General features: G+C 26.1%; 1 protein-coding gene across 10 annotated transcripts in view; it reads left to right on the forward strand.

Moving 5' to 3' along the window:
* Positions 1-19379, forward strand: part of LOC107444174 (vacuolar protein sorting 15) — a 52279-nt gene that overhangs the window by 12289 nt on the left and 20611 nt on the right. For all 10 annotated transcript variants that reach the window (XM_071181241.1, XM_043042743.2, XM_071181244.1 and 7 more), the window contains exons 11-23: positions 360-609; positions 2040-2134; positions 2221-2260; positions 4648-4730; positions 6953-7037; positions 7776-7923; positions 9302-9348; positions 10444-10545; positions 10632-10766; positions 12651-12788; positions 15073-15249; positions 15334-15390; positions 16070-16113. In XM_071181241.1, the coding sequence (XP_071037342.1) occupies positions 360-609; positions 2040-2134; positions 2221-2260; positions 4648-4730; positions 6953-7037; positions 7776-7923; positions 9302-9348; positions 10444-10545; positions 10632-10766; positions 12651-12788; positions 15073-15249; positions 15334-15390; positions 16070-16113 (1401 nt within the window). The remainder of the gene's footprint in view (positions 1-359; positions 610-2039; positions 2135-2220; positions 2261-4647; positions 4731-6952; positions 7038-7775; positions 7924-9301; positions 9349-10443; positions 10546-10631; positions 10767-12650; positions 12789-15072; positions 15250-15333; positions 15391-16069; positions 16114-19379) is intronic.

Raw genomic sequence — 19379 nt, forward strand, 5'->3', positions numbered from 1 at the left:
ATTCTCATCCCTGCATACTTTTTTTCCAACAAGTCGCAAATGCAAAACAAATTTGATAATTGAAAAAGTTTTCTGTTTATTTTGATTATTAAAAAGTGTCCGGAAAAATGACACTTCCGGTAAATGAATGTCTGGATATGGGACTTTGCACTGTATATATATATATATATATATATAAATTAAATATTTTAAATTTAACTAAAGAACTCAAAAACTTTGTAATAACTAATTTATGTTAGTAAATATTTATGCGGCTCTATTATTGTATTTCCAAATGGGTTAATTCTGAAACCCATCCCCAAAGATTAATTTAATAATGAGGAATTATGAAAATGATTTTTTTTCTTCTTTTTTTTCAGATTGAAAAAGGATATTTACAACATAATTGATGTTATAACAACATATGAAAAGCAACTAAGTGTTAATGAGTCATCTAACAATAAGGAAAATGTAATTAGTGAAGGCCTTGTCATTGTTGTTTCTCTGTTGACTTCTTTATTGAGGGCCTTAAAACATTGCTCTGCCAAACTTAATGCCTTAGATGTCCTGAAAATCATGGCATGTTACTTAAGTCCAGATGTAATATTAGACAGACTTCTCCCATATTTGGTATTTAAAATATGTTTATTATATTATAAAAATTATTAATGTTTTTATATACAGTTGAACCTGTTTATCTCGAAAACCTCTATATCTCGAAATTTTTAAAAATCCCTACATTTACTGCCTAAAATCAATATATTTTGCATGTTTATGTCGAATTTTTTTTTCAAAACCTCCGTTTCTCGAATTTTCAATGATAGAGCACAAATGTCAAAACTTTCCTTATCACTTGAGCTTTATCACAGAGATGAATTTCGTTAATCCACAGGAAGTAGGGATGAACAGGTTGGTGGTATTACTTAGAATTTCAATCACTATCCCTGCACTTCATTAACTAGAAAGGAATACAATGATTCTGGCAGTAAGTGAAGGGTGAATCAGTAGTGACCACCAGGGGTTAGCTTTTCAACATAGATGAGAAAGCTAAGAATAGAAATTCATTTTGACCTCAAAATTGCAACCTATGGATCAAAGGATAATTAAGAGTTTTAAAGTGAGTTATAGAAAGCGATCTATGAAGAATTTGCGATCTTTCTAACCTCAAAAGGAAAATCGAAACAAATAAGGTTATTAGTCAAAAATCCTGGGAAAATTATTTTCAGAGTTGAATGAATGTTAAAAAACTGTTATGTAAATAAATATGTTATGCCTCCGTGTTGTGATGGCCCGGTGATCAAGTGTAGAGGTAGTGAATAAAGATGTGTAAGAGTTCGCACGAAGTGGCTGTGAAGTAAAGACATTCTTTTGTAGGAGTCTAAGACTCAGAGAAATTATTGTTTGGACAGTACGATATCACAAGATGTATGTGGTATAATTAATTTAATGAAATGTCTATATTTTTCTACTAAAAACAAAGCACTTTTAATAGAATTTAAAAAATTAATTTAATTTTTTTACAGTACCTGTATAACTCGAAACCTCTTTATCTCAAATTTTTCGACTTTCCCGTGAGATTCGAGATAAACAGGTTCGACTGTATTAAATTTGTAATTTGAATTTCTTTTTAAAAAAATTTCCATAACTTTTATTATTTTTATATAACTTAGGCCTATTGTTGGCATTGGCTATGTGCTAGACCTAGTATTGTCTCTGTCTCATGAATTTCCCCTGTCTGCTTGCATCCTTCTTCTCATATTTCTTTGCACAAGAGCTAAATTTTCAAAATTTTTCGACCAAGCTATCCAAAAATACTTCTTAAATGTTGTTCTTTTCTGTATGTAAAGTTTGAATAGAATAATTATTTAAAATAAAGATGAAAAATTCTTTCTCTGTCTTTACTTTTTATATATTAAGTTTCTCTTTACCACAGCACTTTAGATCTAAAATTTCATTTTTGAAGGCAATTTTTCTTTCATTTCAGAAATAATAAAAGTTTTCTGTTGTTGATTTTAAAGGTGTATAATGAAGCTATTGTGATTGTAAATTGATATTTTTAGGTGTACTTGGCTAAAGACAAATACCCTAAAGTCCGTGTTGCAGTTATTCAAACTCTCACTGAATGCCTTTCTCTTATTAAAAGTATTCCTAGAAGGTATTTTAATGAATATATCTCAACTATTTAGCTTTTTTACTGTTAACTAATTTAAAACTATAAATTGAACTTAATTTTATTTTTAGTGATGGAAATGTTTTCCCTGAATATATTCTGCCTAATTTAGTAAGTATTTTATGTAATTCGTTTTACTCTTTTTAACTATTTTCTTTTTATTGTATTTTGTTCAAAATACATGTTTCAATCAAATTTAAAATATATTATTACATTTGTTGATGTTTTTATTATATCCCATTCAAAAACAAGTTATTAAGTATGTCCGGCTTAAAACCTGATTTTTAGTGAGTCATGATTTTTTAAATTTATGTATTGTATATTTCTTTAATATTTATTAAATATTTATGACCTCCGTACTTAAAATTTTAAATTTTGGTTGTTCTTAGTTTCCAACATTGATTATAATAGTGTGCTTGCATTTTAATTCTTTTTTTTCTTTTTAAATTTATGTCTAATTTTGTTACTTATGGCTTAATCATTAATTCTTTTTAGCTTCTACAATCAGTTATTTTTATTCTATACTATTTTATAGTTTTAGTTCTAAAAAGGAGTTCATGTTAATTTATTATAGAAAAAATGTTAGTTTTATATTGTAATGAATCAAGTTATAGAATTTTCAGGGAATTCTGTTTTATTTCTTAAAACTCCGAGAAAATGGCTTTGTTCAGATTTGAAGTATTTAAAAATTTCTATTATTAATTACTTCAAACGAAAACTAAATATTTTTGCTTGTTGGGAATAATATCAAAGATTGGTATAAATTTTTCTCTGAGAAATTTTCTGATGCCTACTTTTTGATAAATTTATCTTATTAAATAGGCATCTTCTCAAATCTTTTTTATTACCTAATTGATGCATTGATTCTAATTAAATCTATAAAAATCATATTAATTTTGGAAAATATTTAATTTAGTATTCATTGAAAAATGTTGCACTGACAAAATTATTTGTCTTCAATATTAACAAGACAATTTTAGATACTTATACGGACCAATATTTTATAAATCAATTCAAAAATAATAGGTTGTTCTTTATGTCTCGTTAATACTATATAACTGAGTCCTTCCAGGTAAAGTTTTGAACCTTTGTATTAGATAAAATTGTTTTATGATGGAATTTTGCCACGGGGGGGGGGGGACTTTAGTTTAGGAATAAGGCAGAACTAGAAAATAAATAATAAACTTTGTGTCTTTAGATGTGATAAGAGGGTGTTTAAAAAAAGTTAACCTGTGAAAATCAGGAAGATATCTTTCGCGGAATATTTGTTGCCAACTTGTATAAGTTGATAATAATCACCCATTAGCTTTTACTTGTATGAATCCTTATAACAATGTCCCCACTAAAAAAAAAAAAACTTATGTACTCTGTGAAAAAGCAACCATAATATACCCCTCAACTTTAGGGTTAAAAAGTGAAAGTTAGTAATTTCATGGATAATTGTGACACAGTTTGAAAAAACCCTGTAAATTTTATGTACAGAAACTCAGTGTCAGGATATCAGTTTATGTACCATAAATGTTTAAGAAAATGTTTAGATTTCTAATAATTTACCTAACCGTGAAGAATATCGTTAAAATTACCAAATAATAAAAAATATGATATACCTTTACAAAACTAAATTAAAAAATTTAGTCAAGACAAGAATTGTGATATTGGACTTTTAAAAACACGAAAATACGCAATATTGGATTTCAAATTTGCAGGATTACGAATCGTAGTGTTGGATTTTAAATTCCCAGGAATACAATACGTGACATTGGATTTTAAAATCACAAAAATATGAATTGAAACATTGAATTTTAAACTCCCGTGAATATGAATGACAATATTGTTTTTCAAACTCACATTAAGATGAGTTGGGAAACTGGAATTTGAAAGTGCGTAAAAATGAATTGCGATAATGGATTTTAAAAATGCGTGAAAACAAATCACAATATTGTAATTTTAAATCATGTGAATATGAGTGTTGTGATGCATGATCTTTAAATCGTGTGAAAGTTACAAATTTTAATCTGTCGCTTTTATATCAGGAAAATAGGAAAATCAATGTTTGATATTAAAATCATGTGAATATAAATCACAGTATTAGCGAATGCTTTCACGGTTTCAAATTATCAAAATGGTAAAAATCTGCTAAATCAGAACAATCAAATTGGTGAAAAATTCGTGTGTATGTACATGTCTCATTACTGAATTAAGCAAAAGTTTCGAAACGTAAATTTTAGACTGTGGAACTCTATGAAAATTTCGTCAGGTTGTAAGTTTTTTATTCACAGAAATAATCAGTGGTCTTGAGATACAAAGAATTCTGCAATTAGACTTGGAAAGATGATATGGAAAACCCAGAATGCAATCACCCCTGTATTTTATATGGCAGTCTTTCTTAGTATAAATTTGTTTTAAATATAGTTGTCCCTATAATTAACTACTATTTTTATTTCCAATAAAAGCATTGCAATTTATTACATTTATCTACAATATTATGTTTTTTTTAGTCTCATATTGCTCATGACGAAGCTGTGATAGTACGCATGGCCTATGCTGAAAATATTGCTTCATTAGCTGAAACAGCTTTGAGGTATGTCTAACAAAAGAATTTATAATATNTATATATATATAGGTCAATTTAATGCTTAAAATTGTTTTTCTGTTAATATGGAAAAATTTATTAAGTAAAATTTATGGTACAAATACATACTATGTTTTACATGCAAGTTAGCTTATATACTGTGTTTTATTATGATAAGAAAAAGAGATTAGTTACATTCAAGTAATAAAATATTATTGCAAACCAATGAGAAGCCTGAATTCCTGGAAATTTATGGACATTTTTCGAATCCACCTTGAATATGATGAAACTACTGTATTAAATTATGTATCATTTGTAGTGCATATATTTAATTATTTTTCTAGGATTTTATTTCTAAACTTTGTGTTTTTTAAATTGAAGCCAATAATATATACCTATTCTTTATCTAAATTCTCTTAATTTATTCTTCAAAATAAAACATTGTTTGTATTTGGCATTTTTATTCTAAATTTAAATTAAGGAATGCTAGAATTAAGTTTTTATTTTTTTTACTAACATGAGAACCGAAGAAATCCCTCAATCTATTTTTCAAATGAATTTTAAGAAATAGTAATTCTCTTTTTGCTTGTGACTTGAGAAATCATCGTGTTAAATTTGAAAGATTTTCCTTACCATTTTAAAAAGCGCTTGATTTTGTATGATTTGGTTTCTTGCTATGATTACAAAATAAAAACTGTTTTGATTGTTGCATGTATGCCTGCTTTTTTTTTTGTTCTTGCTTGACCAGACTGTCATACATATATAATATAAGAAATAATTCGATAGCAAAAACTATAAAGTATTAAATATCATTATCCAAAAATGAGTAATCTATAAAAAATAGTTTATTCTTCTAACCAGTTATCTTTTTCTCAAGACTGGTATAACTTAATCTATAATTAATTCATTATTTATTAATGCATCATGAGATGAAATGATATTAAAAAAACAGTAAAATAATTTATAAAGGCCTGATTAAGATTTGGAAAAGTTATATATTTTGTTGTCAAGGTTAACTATTTTTCTTTCATAGAGGTGTGAAGTTTATGTTTCTCAAGGCTTCGTAGCTCTTAATAAAATTACATTTTATAATGTTATTTTTCTGTACTACTATTAGCACAACTACATTTTCATCTCACCTTGAATTTTGTTCACAATCTACGTAATGTATATGTTACTATGAATGGCCGAAACCAAGAGAATGTCGATCGACTTTCACCAGAGTAGTCGCTTTGTTGAATGTACAAAATATTTGTTTTATCAGATTTGATATTAATTTATTTGTTAATATTATTATATTTATTCAATATTTTTAAATTTGCTAACTGTAGATTAGGAGAAACATGAGTTTTTAAAGTATAGGTTAAATGCATACTGGGGAGTGGCAGTTAACTTTAAAAAATTATCAGTGTAGGGCAGGGGTGGCGAACCTTAAAAAAATTGTTTAATGAGGTCATAGACATGCCGACAAATGGTTTTGACTTCGTGGTTATTGGATAAATTATAATACTAAACACTGTCAACTCAAAATTCTTTATTTACAACGAAAAAAAAAACATTTTACAATGTCTCAGTTATAAGCGTAATTCAACTTAAAGTAATATCAGCGTGACTTCTGTTGTTGTAGATTAGATGACAAATAACTTATATTAGGGTTACAAGATATTAGTTTAAGCAGAGCTGTTTATTTATAATTTTTTTTGCTAGTCATTTATTGTTAGCTTGTTTTTTATGGTTATTAATTGCTTTTTTGACATTAATTGTTTTTTATTAATTATTTATGAATTTTAATATAACTGTTAATATGCTTCATAGTGAACTTTGTGATCGGTGGTGTGCCCAAAACATTGTGTCACGTGCCATTGGTTCGCCACCCTGGTGTAGGGTATACGGGGCAGTGGCACTGAACCTTAAAAAACAGTGATGTAGGTCATACCAGGCAGTGGCGCTTAACTAGACCTAGTATATATTTTGGATATTTACCAAAACGACTATGTGATTATCAACATTCACCAGTGGAAATCAGCAACCACCAATTTCGGTCATTTGCAGTAGCATATATATATATATATATATTGGTTGCGAGTAATATTTAAGGGTCCATTAGATATCTCTGATTTGAAACCTTTGAATGAAAGAAAATATACTGTATATAAAATATTGAATTTGTTATTTTCACCTGAATAATTTTAAGAATAGCACCTCTTAATTTTTTTTCTTTGCATAATTAGGTTTTTAGAAATGACTCATTCTGATATGGAACCTGATCCAGACAGCACTTTCCTGAGTGATGAAGAAAGAAATCACCATAACAAAGTAAGAAAATAATTTATTATATCAAGCATTTAAAATTCAACAACTTGCTGTTTGGCATTAAAGTTAATAAATTTAAAAATTTATTGAGAAAAATAAAAGAATTTAATTCAAACCTAAATAAAACATTAACAACTCTAAATTTCTAAAAACTCTAGGGTTTAATCGGCTTTAATTTGTTATAAGAATAACAAAACAAATAAGGGTTTTTAAAGATTTATGTATTAGATCCCAAATTAAATAATCCTGATAATATCTAATCTCCAACAATATTGTTTAGTTTTGTTGTTATAGACAAACTTGGTGTTGATTATGCAGTTCAAATTTATTGTCACTTATTAGAAAGTCTTTGCTCAATTTTTTAGAAAAAAAATTATGCTTATAAAAATTTCTATGTTTTCTACCAAACATAAATGTGCCAACGACCTGTCAGATTACTGTAGTAAATGTCCTCGTCCATATCTGTGACTTATCATGATATTTTTTAAATTTCTTAATATGATGAAAAAAATCATTTTTAACTACACTATTAAACATTATTTTTTTACTGCTAGCATTGAAATATAAAAGAAAAGTGTATTGTCTCAAATGATGACTAAATGAGAGATAAAATATATAAATCAATTCTAGTTGAAATTCTTGTATATCAAAAAAACATTCGGTATTGGAATTGTATTACAATCCAATGGAGATTTGGTTTATTTTCTGTAGTTATTATAGTTTGTATTTATTGTTTTAAAGGTTTCTTATGATCATGAACTGCAAGCTTTGCAAGAGTTGGTACAGCAAAGTGTGACAACATTACTCAGTGATCCAGTTAATGCTGTTAAACAGACTCTATTGGAAAGAGGAATACAAAGACTTTGTGTCTTTTTTGGAAGGCGAAAAGGTTATTATGACTACTTTTTAATGTGTAAAATAATAGTTAAAAAATCTAACATATTTAATTTAATTTTAATAAATTTTTTTCAATAAATTTGTGTTATGTCATAAATTGAACGATGTTGCATTGATAGTTAAGTGAATTCTGTGGATAGTCCACAAAATAGTAAATAAATATCCTGCTATACAGTTCATTTTCAAAATAAAGATGCATTTTGAATTTTTTTTTTTTAAATAAATAGATATTCAAATTACTACTGATAAAGATTTCAGCTGCAGTTAGAATGTTTTTTTTGTTTATAAAACTTAAAACAGCAGTGCACTTTTTTATTTGGAACAAAAAATAAAACATTAACTTATATTTGTATTATGTTTCTCTCTGTTACTAATGATCAAAAGTGTTTAAATAAAAACATAGGTTACCTAAAATGGTAAACAGTTTCAACTCATGTCAAATTTATACTGTAAAAAGCTTATTAAAATTGCTTTCTGTTAAATTATACAGAGAAATAAAGTTTAATAAATGGTAGGTAACAGAGTGTAGAAAGGGTACAAAGGGGAAAGCTGACAGTAAGGCTAAATTTTAATATGTTCTTGCATTTCAAATTGCTGAATTTTGCTGCGAATATTGATACCTACCTATATTTCTTTTAATATACTTACTACTTAGTGAAATATTAAATCAACAGTCAGTAAATAAAATTACCATGGATATCGTGACAGAGTCGAAAAAAGAAACTACAAGTTCACTTTCTTAGCCAGATTCAATTGAGAAGAAGAAATGTTTATATAAAACTGGAAAATGTACTATAAAAATCCAATGAATTTAAAAACAATAAATTTAAATTAGTATTTTTTCTACACTAAATCCTTCTACTTGTTAAATTGTAAAACATTTTCAGAATAGGCTAATTAATCAGGAGTAAGTTATTTATTTAATCAAAATGTCTGGCTTTAGACTTCACCTACAAAAATATTTGATTCAGTATTTTTTCTACACTAAATCTATTCACTGATTTTTATTTTAAATTTTATGAAAGTCAAACAACATTTAACTTAGTTCATTTCCACCTAAGTACTTTACTATGTCTATTTTAATTTTGTCTTGGTTATTAGTTAATTTTGTAAAAATTATAATGCTGAAAATGAATTAACAAAAATTGTTATTACGCTTATGTATATCTTACATATTGTCAAGAAAATAACTAATTACTTTGATTATTAGTGCATTTGGACATAATATTGATGCTGGTTGAATAGGGTATTGAAAAATTGTGTTACAAATCTTGTTGATTAATTTTGTTCTTTTGAAGAAATATACACCAGGAATTTTAGAAGTTTTTTTTTTTAACTTTGACTATTTATATATTTTTTTTTCTTTACAGGAAATGATGTTTTGCTTTCTCACATGATTACTTACCTAAATGATAAGGTAACTGTTAAGCCTTTTTTTTTCATCTATTTTTGTAAATTAAACTTAATTATTATGAGTTAATGTTTTTTCGAATTCAGTTAGTTAATTAGTACTTAATTTTTTAGAAAGGTTAATACTCATAAGAGCCTATTATTTATACTTCTATAAAGTTTGTTTCTATAAAGCTATTATCTTGTTTTATCGCCATCAATGAACAGCCTATAATTATTAAATTTGAGGCATGTATTTTATCACAACTCAGACGACAAACAAACTTCTGAGTTATGTAGTGAGACAAATTTGTCTTGATAGAAAATATTTTCAGTGAAACATATCACATCTACATTGCATAGTTGAAAAAGAATCTACATTTGCACTACTACAACAACTTTTCAAGATAAACCAAGAGCACACACATTTTAACCCATGATTCATCTGCTACTAAGGATAGTCTTGTGATCATGAGGATAAATGATTTAACTAACAATTTCATGCTCTTGTAACATGTATTTTACAGAAAGACATTATAATATTATTTTTGAAATGTAGCCATTACTTTTAGGAGACAAACTTTGCTGGGGGTACACAATTTACATTCATGCTCAAAATTTTAAAAAAAAATGAAAATTGAATGAAAATGTTCCTAAAAAATCATTTAAAACAATAGCAGGCTTATTTTGTCATAAGAAGTTGTTAAAAAAATATCTAACCCTTGTTTAGTTAACTTATTTATTATTCTAAACCATTTTTACAATTCTTTTTTCTTTCAATTTCTTATGCCTTGTTCTATCTTTCTTGGCAGAGAATATTTATTTCAAGAAAAAGAAGTATTATATATTTGTGATTTTTGTTATGTCTCTAAAACTTTTTTTTAAGTAGTAATGTACTCTGAGAGTTACAAAGTAAGAACTGTTGAACTTGCATAAGATTTACATCAATCTGATTCAAAAAATTAGTTATGTTTGAATCATTACTAAACTAATATTAAAGTCAATTATCAGAAAACGTTATAAACTAGTTTGTATTACACTACTAAACTACACTGCATTTTTTTAAAAAAGCAGCAATCGATAGTTCTAGCCACTGCTTATAATTTAAAATGTATATTTTTAGGAAGACCGACATTTGCGTGGGGCTTTTTTTGATGCAATTGTGGGAGTGGCTTCTTATGTTGGATGGCAATGTTGTCCAATATTGAAACCTTTATTGCAACAGGTAATGTTTCCATCAAAGGTTTTGTTTTATTCCCTCAAAATATTGTATTATCGTATTGGGATACTATTTCTTTTCTGTTCTTTTAGGGTTTAACTGATTCAGAAGACTTTGTGATACGTAAAGCCCTTGCAGCTTTATCTGAGTTAACTGAATTGGGACTTCTTCAGAAGCAAATGTTGTATGATCTCGTTACTGAAGCCATCCCTCTATTAATTCATCCTGTAAATATTATTTGTAGTATTCTATATTTATAGTTGCTTTATTGAAATTTAGTCTCTGTTTTAGTTGTACGAAATTTTATTTATTCAAATTAGCCCTTCAATTATTTCTGAAACAAATGACTCCATGCAAAATTGCTTAAAGTTTTCTTGCAATGCCCTATTTTCAATTATAAATTGTAAAAAAAAAAAAGAAAAAAAAGAAATTTTGAAAGCTATAAGCTTAATAATTACTTAAAAGCCAGAACTGTGATTTAACCCACTAGTAGTTTATGAACCATTAATCAAAGTTAATTTGTAAACAAAAAGGTTTTATTTATAAAAAATAACATAAAAGTGAAAAAATGAAAAGTATGCAAGATATACTAATTTTAAAGACTAATGTTGATATATTACTAATTAAAATCATGAATGGAGACTTAAAAGATAACCTTAAAAATAACAACAAAGAAATGCTGATTATATTTTCTCTATGTGTGTTTAATTTTTTAACATATGAAATGTTTCAAACCCTTTTACAGCTGGAAGAAAGGCTGTTTACATAATACAAATATTATGATCAATTTTCTATCTATATATAGATATAAATCATATTACAGTTTAAAAAATTCTATTTTTAAAATGTTCTTTTAAAAATTGTTTTTTAATATCATGTGCATATATAGCAATTTAGCTTTCATCAGAACTAGATTTTTTATTATAATTAGTCAATTTAATAGGAATTCTACAAGATCTAATGTCAACTATTCTCCTTATTATTGTTTTTCTTGTAAAAAATTACTGACAAACGATATATTTTATCATAAAATTTTTGTTAGTACACTGACAAGTATTTTGAGGGTATTTATTACTTTTGAAAGGCAGGCGACGAAAAATTACCAAACAATTATTCATGCCTAATTAATATTGGTCATAGGTACTGTGGTAATAGGTTCTTTTATTTTTCCTAAAATAAAAAAGTACCATTTAATAAATAAGGTGTGTAATTTCTTTACTGAATCAGCTTTGTCATAAATTATAGACTAATTGATATTTTAATTCTTCTAAGTGCTTGGTTATTGTTATATACTTATATTAATTATCTTAATGCTCATTATTGATATATTATCTTTTGTAGCTGTTATTTATTTTTAATGTGTTAATTCATAGGTTCCCAGCATGACTGTTTGTTGCTTCTTAGTGGGCATTGAATATTTCTTGTGTGTTGTTGATTTTTATAGAGGATGTGTAAAAATAATATGCAGAAGAAAAAGAAATACTTTAAATATAGAGTACATTTAAGAACTAATAGTTTATTTTGCATTGAAAAATCACGACATACCAATACATGTAATTAAAGTACTCATTAATTCAGCAAACATAAGCTTATATTGAAAAAATTACCAACCAAACTTTTTTTACACAAACTTTTTTATTTAAGCAGACATTTTTTTTTCTTTTCGAAATTCAAACTATTTTTTAAGAATTTTTAACAACGTATTTTAATAATTTTTATTAATATGTCATGAACATAATGTAACAGTTGTTTGGGATTTATAAAAAAAAAATTAATTTATTTTACACTCAGCTTAGAAATTTGTTGTATATATTTCTTTTTAGCAAAAAGGCTAGTTTCTTTAATAAGTGCTATAAAAGTTCAAATATAAAATCATTAGTCACTAGAAATTTTTAATAAATTAAGTAAATATGTTTAAAAGTGTACCATGTTGAATGTAAAAAAAGTTTTATTTAAATTCGTTTATAAATTTTTGTCAAATTTTTTTTATGGGTCATTGATAAAAAATATGTCTTGCAAATTGTGAGGTGAGTCAAAAGAATATTGGAAACCTATGTATTAATATATTGTAATTAGTGATAGTTTTATTTTATGATTTTTTTTCACTATAGAATTTATGGATTAAACAGTCTGCTGTTGGCTTTGTTTGTGTTGTTGCCAAATCTTTAAACTTAGCTGATGTTCAGTGCAGGCTGATTCCTTTACTTCAACCTTTTCTAAGACATTCTGTCATTCAAGTTGACAAAGAGGTAAAAATTGAGAAGGTTACTTCTTTATTTTTATTGTGTTATTTTTAATGTTTAGTTGTATTACTTAATTTTTATTCTTTATTGTCTATATCATACTTGCTTTACTGAGGGGCAGAAATTAAAAAATTTTTAATTTCTGCGAAAAAAATAAATATAAAAGATTAAAATATTGGTAACTCATCAAAAAAATTTTTTTTTAATGTTTTATTGTAGAAATATTTTTATATGCTTATTTTCTTTTTTTGTTCAAGTTTATAACTGTGTAAATATGCTTACATAAATCAGATGATTTCAGAATAAGTTTGTTATTGCACATATTTCATATTATATGCCGATATTGCACTTTATATCGATAATTAGCAAACTTGTTATTTGTACGTACTGCTTATTTTTTGGTTATGATATAAAATGTATTTACTAGTTTTAAACATGCATTTACTTCATTATGACATTATTTAAGTCAGGGATGTATTAAGTTAACATATAAAAGAAGTTTTTTTTTTGCATAATTAAGACGAATTATTATATTCTTTTTTTTTATTGATATGCATAAAAACAGCTAAAATAAAAGCTATAAATTAAAATCATTAAATAAATTAAAAGAAAAAGAAACAGGGTAATTTTAAATTCTTTGATTTCCTTCCATCTTTTTTACCAAAAGAAATAATAATAATAAATAATGGCAATTTAATGCATGAGAAGGAAGATTTTTTGGTTTGGACAGAAACTTCATTATTCCTTCATAACCACAATCATGCCATTAGTTTCCTTTTTTACGAAAAAAATTTAAAAAAAAATAAAACAGGAAATTTAATTTAATGCATGCAAATGAATATTGATATTTTGGACTGACACTTCATTATTCCCTGATCAGGGTCTCCTTTTTTATAAAAAATAAAAAAGGAAATTTAATGCATAAAAATGAAGATTGTTTTTTTTTTTGGGGGGGGCAGAAACTTTATTATTTTGTTTATAACCCCCATCATACCATTAGTTTTCTTTTTTACCAAAAAAAAAATTTTTTCAAGAAAATTAATATTATTATTTTGGATAGAAACTTCCTTAATCCCTTATAACTGCCATAAAACCATTGATCTTTAAAATTAAATTGAAATATTTAAATTTTCTTTCATTATATTTGTTTTCAAATTTTTTTTAACCATTATGAAGATAAATTTGATTACAAATTTGTTTATAACACTATGAAATTCTTAAATGATTCATATAAGCAAGTTATAAATTAATAAACAAATATGCTTTCTTTCTGTTAAAAGTACTGTTACAACTACAGTTAAAATCTTTATCTTAACAGCTTAAAAGAAATATTTTTTACAAAAGAAAAGTTTATTCATTATGTTTCTACAAAATGTGCCAACCTTCTTGTGAGTGTTAGAAACACATTACTGTAAAGTTTTTAACTTTCATTCTAAAAAATTTCGGAAAATTTAGTCCGCAGCCAAAAACTTTTACTGTAACAATAAATGTTGAATAATAATGTGCTTTTGCTAACCATATTTACTTAAAGAAAAAACTGCATTCTTTTAACTTCGTTAATCTGTTTTTGTAACTCAATCATGATATGATATCAATACATGGTTGTTTTTATTTTGTCATTTGCTAGTGCAAAATTGCTTTTGTGTTTCGAAAAAACTTTCTGAGATGCTATTAATTAAAACTAACAGATTAAATTAGGTTTTTTACAGACAGATTAAACTAACAGATTAAAACAGGTTTTTTTCTATTATGAAAATTATCACATTTTAAGATTAAAGAAAGATGTTAAAATTAGGACTGTAATGCATAGCAATTTGGCCGATACCGAATATTCAGCCAAAAGGAATCGGCTGAACAGCAACATTTTTTTGGGAAAAAATCATTAATACTATTTTTTCTATAGAATTAAGTTTCATCATTATTGAAAAATAATCAAAACTTAGCTGCATTATTGGTTTGGGGTATAAGGAAAAAAACTTTAATAGAAATATTTAGGATAAAAAAAAATGTAATTAGATATTAAGATAATTAGAAATATTTAGGAATTGGTGGCGTAAACTAAAATTTGGGTCAACTGTTCAACGACGGTTATAAAGTATTGTCATGGGGCTTATATTTAAAAGCCTTAGGAACTAGGATGTCTCAACCTTTGTTATATATCTATTATTTTTATCAGTATCACATTCATAAATTTTTTTTTAATTGTTAAATAATGTTCTCTTCAAAATGTTTTTTTTTTACAGAATTTCATAGATTAACAAGTCTGAATAAATTTCTTTTAATTTTTTAGCTTGTGCTACTGAATGCATTGCAAGATCCTGTTCCCAGATGCATTTTTGATTTTCTTATTAGACTGCCTACTTTAAGAAACCTTTTAGAAAGTTTGTGTGAAAGGAAAATTTCAAGATCTGTTGCCAGACCAGGTCATCTTCCTGCTTATCGAGAACTGGACCCAAATCTTAATATGGTAATGTAAAATAAAAAGTATTTATGTCAATATATTTTTGTAAATAGATACGTTCTTATAGCTATTGATATATTAAAATTATAGGTTTATAATCGCCTGCAATCTGATGGAATGAATGAACTTGTTGAAGAAGAAATATTGGTAAAAATGTATTTTATTTCAAAACATATTTTTGATAATTTATTTAGGTCTGTGTAGAATTAGAAAATTTCTTTATCACTGTTTTCTATTAGTGGTATATAAAAATTAATATTTTAACCCTAATGCTTATTCAAATGGAAAAATTTGACAGGATGTTTTCTTTTCTTCTTATTCTGTTTCCCTAATCATTAACTTGAAAATAGCTGGTTTTCTATGTAGTATAAACTGCAAGCTAAATGGAATTTTCTATTTGTCTGACTGTTTAAAAATAAAACTTCGTACGACTTTTTAACAATTGCTATACTGTATACTTTTTTATACATACAAAGATTTTAATCTTGAAATAACTATGTTTAAAATGAGAGTAATTAAATAAATTTATCACCACTAATTTGTAATTATTATTCTAATCATATTATATAAAGTTTCTAAAAAACAGTATGGTGAATAGAAATAAAGCATAAAATATTTTAATAATAAATTGTGTAATACATAGAGCTTGCGATACATTTTTGTGCTATACATTTTTTATCTTTTTTATTTATTTTTGGTACATTCCTCATTTTTTTAACACTAAGCAATATGATTAATCCAACTCTTAATATATATATATATATATATTGCATGTTAAATATTTGAAAATTAATTTGTTTTCATTTATATGGGTATATATTTTTAGGCAATGAAAGATCATTTACTAAAAGTTCAGCTTAAAAAGTGTGGGTAAGTAATTTGATATTTATTTTTCTAACTCTCTGCAGTTTTACCTTGTAAAGTTTTAAAAAGTACATTGTCATCTGTGAAATCAATTTATTGTTTAAAAATTTTTAAAAAGAAATGATATAACAATAAATAATACAAATAAATTAGTATAGTGGTCTGCCATCCTCTTCCATTGCAGTGCTGAAACATTCTCTCTTTTTTCATTTTTTACGTAAGGCTGCATATTTAACCAAGCATAACAATTTTTATGTATAATGAAGGTTTTTATTACTTTTATTATTTTTTGAGGTTATCAGTGTATGAAATCATTATTTGAATATTGGAACTTAACTTTTTTTTTTCAACTTTGAGTTACAGAGCCTTAAAGTGATGTAAATATAATTGTTTTTACTGTCTTTTCTGATTCATGGTATATGTACTGTAGTAAAAATAAGCTGAAGGGTGTACTAATTTTAATATTAGATAGAAATAATTTGCATGAGCATGAATGTAAGGCTAACTACATTTTTTAAAGTGGATTTAAGCCATTATTCAAAAGTCTTTCATGTATGATTATCAAATTTTTAGATATTCTGGGAGCTCTCTCCCTGCAACCAGGAATGTAGCGAGGCCAGAAGAGGTCGATTCCCATTATTCATAATTAAACCTTTTTTTTCTTAAATCCTCAAATTCTTTTTTGTAAAAAATTAAATGTATTTTCCTGATACATAGCACATTTAATTTGATAATAGTTATGAACATTTAGTAAGCAGTAAGTCTAATGAAATAATTGGGGTCAACTAGTGCTATTGATATCAAACATTATTAATTGTCATATTTTTCTTCTTCTTCTTTTAATGATAGTTTATACATTTCAAAGCTTGTTTCAAGTACTTTTTATAACAGCTACTTAAATAAATCATATTAATTGATGGTATTAGAGGTAGATGTGAACAGAAACTGAAAATTCAAATTAGATTTTTTCCATTCATGTTGCTTTTATTTTTTATTTTAGTCAATTTTATTTTTATTGTGGATTTTTATGTAGCTATAAGTAATCAGTAATAAATAACAATAACCAATATTATTGCCCACTTGCAAACAATACAAACAATTTTTAAAATAACATCTTACTGTGCTTGATATGTTCAGGAAATAAGAACTCATTTCTCACTCTGCGAGTTGGAGTTTAATATTCAGTTACGATAAAGGATATCTTTGTTGTTCTAGCTTGAATTTATCATAATCTTAGATTTGCTGTTGCAAATTTTGTTGCAGTTGTTCTAAAAGATGTATTTTTTTATGAAATAACTCCAAATCTAATATAATTTAACTTATCTGAACTAAAAACATTTTTTTTAAAAAAGGAAGAAATAAATTAAATCTGCTCTAAAATTATTTTTATTGTGTTGTTGTTAATCCTCACTGGTTACCCATTAGACTAAACCAGATCCTCAAGGCCATAAACTGATGCAAAATCCATAACAAATAAAAGATTCTGTAATAAATCCTCCTTAAGTTATTCTGAGTACGAAAAAAGATGTAAGCCATGTTACCTTTTCTGCAATAGGGGAAGTTATTTCTCCAGTGAAATTTGGGATATTTCAGGTGTCAATTTAGGGCACTGACAAAGCAGTCTGTTGAATTTGACTTGCTTAATAGCAGTACCTCTTGGTTGCTTACCATTGTTGCAACCAAATGCCAGAGGAGATTCCCAAGAAGATGCAATGATAGATTTAGCTTTAGATTAGATCTTCCAATTGATGGGGGTACTAGAGATCAAGTCCATTGAAATTCATTCTTTAACCTGGATATCAACCAATTCCTTAAATGAATATTGTAGAAGAATAAATGATAATGTACGAGTTTTGTAGTAGAAGTTGAAAAATAAGTAATTTTACTGATTCCCTACTTTTTAGCACTGCTTTACAATCCAGAGTGTGTACCGTTTTTAAAAAGTGCTTAAAGGTGCTTATTTTCATGTTTTAAAAGCCCTTAAAGGTGCTTTTTTCATTGGGTGTTTTTAAACAGTGCTTAATTTTCCCTTTCCCAAATTGAGATTTTTCCTTTACCATGCTGATTTTTGCTACGAATTATGCAGAAGGACACTGTTCACATTGAGTTATTCAACGTTTTCACAATTAATTCAACCCCAATCTATTTCGGAGCATCGTCAGATTGTAACTTATGAAAACGCCATTTGATTTACATGATTCAAAAATTTTGACAATTGTCAAAAACAATGCCAAAAGAATTTTTTTTGACATGACTGTTAAAACCAGATAAAATCGTCAATTGTCAAAAATTTCCAACCCTTCCTAATTATGATATTCTTTTAAAGTACTTAAAAATATTATTAGAGTGCTTGAAAAGTGCTTAAAAGGTGCTTATTTTTTGGTGAATAATTTGACTATGAACCCTGTAATCACAATTCTAGTTAGATTTAATATAGTATTCCAAACACGTTTAAAAGTGTAACGAATTTCACTTCTAACTGCTCTAAAAAAGATTCAGTAGTTCTAAAGTTACTGAAAATTGAAGTCCCAGACTACTCCAAAATACATACCAAACACATCACTGGTCAAGTTGTATTTCACGTGATAAGAAGATCACCAGTGAGAGTCCTTTTTACTCTCTTTCTCTCAGAGTGGAAGGTTTAAGTGTTTTTTATCATATGGATATGTACAAATGATTTGTTTCAAAATGTCTTTATATAACAGCAAATTTACTCTTGATGCTTGCAACAGTAAATGTTTTTTAATTGAGTTAAATTGAGTAGATCCGTTTTATCATTGAGTTAAAAATTATACAAACCTAAAATAATTAATAAGAATTTTATGGATTTACTGCATTGCTTAGTTGTTTGGCAATGCAGGTAAGTAAATAAAAAAATATATATATTTAGGCATGATACTAGAACTTTAAGTTTTGAAATATATTTCTATGTCCTGTAACATTTTGTGTTAAGAATCAATTATCTCTTTTTTATAATTTGATTAAAAAAGTATTATTACATTTTTCCAAGACAAAAATAAAATTTTCTTTTTTAAAAAATAAGTTTGTTATAACCATAAGTAAAAAAAAAAATTTAAAAATTAATTATTAATTACACATAAGTACTGATTTAGATTTATGTGAACAGTTTTTAAAAATGAAAGTTCTGCTTTGAAATTATTAGATAAAAATTTCTTACAAGGCATTTGGAAATTTGATTTAAAAAATTAGCAGTGTCATATTATCAGTTCATCAAGCATCAGTGTATCATATTATTTTCAGAGTATCTTAAT

The sequence above is a fragment of the Parasteatoda tepidariorum genome, chromosome 5 (assembly GCF_043381705.1).
Source record: "Parasteatoda tepidariorum isolate YZ-2023 chromosome 5, CAS_Ptep_4.0, whole genome shotgun sequence".
In the NCBI taxonomy this organism is placed as follows: Eukaryota; Metazoa; Arthropoda; class Arachnida; order Araneae; family Theridiidae; genus Parasteatoda; species Parasteatoda tepidariorum.